This window comes from Phalaenopsis equestris, unplaced genomic scaffold (genome assembly GCF_001263595.1).
Source record: "Phalaenopsis equestris unplaced genomic scaffold, ASM126359v1 Scaffold230940, whole genome shotgun sequence".
NCBI lineage: Eukaryota > Viridiplantae > Streptophyta > Magnoliopsida > Asparagales > Orchidaceae > Phalaenopsis > Phalaenopsis equestris.
This window is the reverse complement of record NW_018248910.1, coordinates 1-4,789: the sequence shown is the minus strand read 5'-3', so window position 1 is coordinate 4,789 and position 4,789 is coordinate 1. Positions and strand designations below refer to the sequence as shown.

Below are 4,789 nucleotides of genomic sequence, written 5' to 3'. Positions count from 1 at the left end.
CATATTTCGCGATTTAGAGACTTAGGGCTCCGTCTAACGTGAAAATTTGTGGCTGGATTTGAGCCAATTTTTTTTTGAAATCATCTTCCTAACGTAAGAGCTATACTCCTAAGTATAATTTTTTTATTTTCACCATATATTTGGAGTACGTTGTGGATTTGGCCGAAAATCACTATTTATGTTGAAAATTTGAGGAAAATTTGTAGGAACTAGTTGGATTTGATAGTTTAAGCTTTTTGAAGTTGAGTTTAGTGATTTTGACTTAATTTTAGGATTTATTGTGAATTTTTTATGATTTTTAGAAAATGGCACCCAAGATTAAGAGGAGCAGGGGGAAGTCCAGTTTTGATTCAGACAAATTTGAGGTACTAAATTTAGAAAATCATGTACATCATATTGGTTCTTATATTAAAAGGCATAGCGATTATGAAGAAAAATATCACACTTCTTTGGAAAGACTCATTAGAGGTGACCAAAGTGTGGTGTTTCCTTCATATCCACCTTATACCCAATATGAACCTACAAATGTTTGGGATGAAGATGATGATGATGAAGAAGATGAGGAGGGGTGAATTGAGTAGTTTGAACGCTTTTGTTTATGATAGTTATTTGAACTCTTTATTGTTAATTTGTATGAACTTTTAGTTGTGACTGTTATTTGGACTATACTTATTTCATTTGTTGTATGTTATATACCTTTGTTTGTGTTATGTTGTTGTAAGTATTTTGTGATTCTGTGGTAGTAATTGCGTAAACATAGTTGTTAGTGTATTTTGTTGAGTTGTGTAGAACTTCTTCCAGAACTTTTAGGAAGGTTCAGAGCATTGCTGATTGTCACTTATAAATTTCATGTTTTCAATTTTCTACCATATATTTTCCTTATGTTGTTATGGATTTCAGCTAAGTTTGTGTGTATTTGCTTTTGTAGCCTCCACTACTTAGAAGTCTTTAGAATCTCTTTTATATTGAACTTAAGTTAGAATTTGATCAATTTATTTTTACTCCTATTTTTAATTTGATCAATTTATTTTTACTCCACTACTTAGAAGTCTTCAGAATCGCTTTTGTGTTCACTATTTTTACTTACTGTTTTTAATTTTTACTCTTTTAGATCAATTTATTTTTACTCCACTACTTAGAAGTCTTTAGAATCGCTTTTGTGTTCACTCTTTTGTTTTACTCTTTTATCTTGAGTTGCCATCTAGAGAAAGAGGGCTTGATTGTGTGGGCCCAGTCAGACGGGTAATGATGGTTTGGTGGCAGCGACGAACGGTGATGGTAATCCGACACTCTCATGGAGCTCTAAAATTTTCAAGAGATTTGAGCTCCTTTTAGCCTTCTCATCTATGTATAACCCCTATTTATAAGGAAAGTGGATGCCTATTTATATATTTTGGGAGTGATATCTTCCGTAAATACTGCATGAATCCAGACCACTACATCAGACGTCCCTGAGTGACTCTCTTGATAGAGTGACTCTCTTAAGCATATGTAATTTAATGATTATTTCAATGCCTTAATGATATCAAAACAAAGCAATCTTAGGCTAGTTGAACTCATCTCATTGAGGCGTTTGATTTGATTATAAATTTGGTAGATTTAGAAATCATTTAATCTCCCAAAATATGTTCCAAAACTTCTTTTTATACATAAGTGCATTCCAACCTCAACTTGTGCCGAGATTAGTGCTTGATCAAGTGAATTTTTTAGGAACATTTAAAGGTAAAGGCCATAAATACCAATCCATCCTAAAACCTTCTTTTATCATTTTTATCAAATAATTGCTATCATATATATATATTTGTATATATTTTTGTTCTTATTCTTTAATAGTTAATTATTTGGCATTAAGAAGCAATATTTTTGTGAGAATTTTTTTATATATATAAAAAAAAAAAATTGGAAAGCCTGCGACGTCATTTTGTGATCATTAGTGGAAAGCATGTTAAATAAAAAATAACATGAATATTTACCCACACCCCACTTAATTCATATATAATTACATATCTACCATCTATTTATTAATTTTTTTTTTAATTTTCATCATTTTACTTGCACAAGAAAGCCGTATTTCACATATTAAAACCTAAAATAAAAATTAGAATTGGGTATTTCACGTATTTCACGTATTAATAAAATTTAGATATGATAAATGTAAATACATAAGAATTAGAATTGGGGTGGTATGTATGTAAATATCCCAATAAGTTAGTACCTTCAATAAACTACAAGGGTAAATAACTCCTGGAGCTTCCCTATAAAATGGCACTTAACTGAAGAAACCAATGAACATACTAATGGAGTCGAAGCGGGTGTGCGTTGTGGGTGCGGGAATAAGCGGTCTAGTCACCTGCAAGTACCTGCTCGAGAAAGGTTTCCGGCCGGCGGTCTTCGAGGCCCTTGGGGGCCAGCCGATCCATCGGCGGCGTATGGGCTAGCCCGCTTGGTTCGACCCGGCTACAGACCCCCACCGATTTTTACCGGTTCACTGACTTCCCGTGGCAGGAATCGATCACGGGAGCGCCGAACCACGAGCAGGTGATGGAGTATTTGGAAGCTTATGCTCGCCGGTTTGATCTTATGAAGCACATTCGGTTTGGGGAGAAGGTAGTGGGTTTGGACTATGTTGGTTCTGACTGGGAGCAGATGGCGTTCTGGGATTTGTGGGGAAGAACGGGCGATGCGTTCGCCGAAGATGGACGTGGAGTCTGGAACGTCACCGTTGAGAAGGAAGACGGGGCTGTTGTGGTAATTTTAACTTAAAAATGAGATTTTGCAAAAAGGATAGTTTTTTTAGGATTGTGTGTTCGTAAATCTCAGTATTAAACTATTACAAACTAACATTAGTTTCCCCATATCATAGGAGCATGTCATGGACTTTGTTGTCCTCTGCTTAGGAAGATTTAGCGGCCTCCCAAATATCCCCAACTTTGCTAACAACAAAGGCCCTGAGGCCTTCAATGGTAAGGTGATCCACTCCATGGACTTAGCCAACATGGGAAGCACTGCTGCTGCCAAGCTTGTTAATGGCAAACATGTCGTTATCGTTGGTTTCCTCAAATCGGCTCTTGACGTCGCTGCAGAATGCGCTAATATTAATGGTATGATTATTGTTACTATCATCATTAAATTTGTTTATAAAATGTGATAGAGTTGCCACATACTCTTCATAGTCATTGTTTATTCAAATTAAATGCAGTATATAATTAGCACATGACAGTGCTATACAACTTTGCGCTCATATAAAATGGAAAAGGTGTCAAAAATTGATTCTATTTGTCATTGCGACTCAAAACCGACTCAATAAATTCAGGCTCTGGTTGAACTAATTAATTTTCATGTTGGGTTTTAGTAAAAAATATTATAAAATGATTATTTTCTTGGTTCGGATTCAGATTGATCGCTAAAACCGGAAATGAGTTGAATTTGACCAATCAACACAAAATTAACTAGAATTTGACTAGAACTTGATTTAAAATTGACCCAAATAGCTATTTTGTATATATTAAATGAGTTGTGTGGGTCGAGTTCTGGTCAGCCAGGTTGAAGGAGTGTCGGGTTCAAGTTAGATTTTCTGACCCATTTAAAATTTAGGTTGTGTTCGGGTCAATTTCAGGTTTGAGCTGAACTCAACACGTGAGCCCGCTTTAACGCCCCTAATATGCAACCATGTACTATAATGCTCCACACATTCATAAAGTAACTTAGTCTACACGAAACAATTCCATCCTTTATTCTCGTTTTTCTTAAATTTGCACTTGTAGGTCCGGAGCTTCCTTGTACGATGATTGTTCGAACGAAAAGATGGAACGTACTAGATTTCTCAGCATGGGGTGTCCCTTTCAGTTACTTGTATTTCAATCGCTTCTCAGAACTACTCTTTCACAAGCCCGGAGAAGGAATCATACTAAGCTTTTTGGCAACTATGCTTTCTCCTTTTGTAAATACTCTACACCAACTTCATTTATTTTTTAATTTAGAAAGTTCATGTTATTTATTTCTTTATTTATTTTTTTGTTTCAATATAGCGGTGGGTTATATCTAAGCTTGTCGAGAGCTACATCAAAAAAACCACTCCCATACAGAAGTATGGAATGGTTCCAGACCATAGCTTCTTTGAAGCAATGAGTGCCGCATTATTTGGTATAATACCGGAAAAATTTTATGACAGGGTGAAAAATAATAGCATTATTCTAAAACATTCAAAAAGCTTTGAGTTTTGTGAAGATGGTGTAATATTGGAAGGTGAATCTACGCCTATAAAGGCTGATTTAGTCATCTTTGCTACTGGTTTCAAGGGTGATCAAAAGGTTCGAAACATCTTCAACTCTCCCTCGCTTCAAGAGATTGTGACAGGTTCCTCGGAAAATACTGTTCCACTTTATAGGTATATTTCGAATGACTAAAAGTTTATATTAAACACTCATAATAATATTTTGAAATGTATGACTTGTATGGATATAAACACTGTTTAAGTTTTAGTTAGCACAGTCCATAGAGGTTGTTTGGCTTGACTCGTTAAGCAAACAAGTCTATTTAGATTTGATTAGTTAAATTATTAAGTCCAATATGAACTATTCATGATCATGTAATAAATTTAAAAATCATAAATAAATTATGAATCGATATGTTGTCATCCGCATATATGCATATAAAAATGTTTGAAAATGAAAACACGCACACACACACATATGCATGCGAACGCACACACATAAATTTTAAGTAACATGATCAAGCATTTACAAGCCAAACATCATCAAATGATGCTTTGGTTGTGTTTTAAGATGGC

At 34.9% G+C, this 4,789-nt stretch overlaps 1 protein-coding gene across 1 annotated transcript; it reads left to right on the top strand.

The window, feature by feature from the left end:
- Window positions 1–2,297: 2,297 nt before the first annotated feature.
- On the top strand, window positions 2,298–4,387 carry LOC110038102 (probable flavin-containing monooxygenase 1; the record flags this gene model as incomplete). Its single annotated transcript, XM_020742869.1, is given in 5 exon segments — window positions 2,298–2,405; window positions 2,407–2,748; window positions 2,867–3,101; window positions 3,765–3,940; window positions 4,029–4,387. Coding segments are annotated over 5 exon segments (1,220 nt in total), but the record flags the coding sequence as incomplete, so codon positions are not given.
- Between the last annotated feature and the right edge of the window lie 402 nt (window positions 4,388–4,789).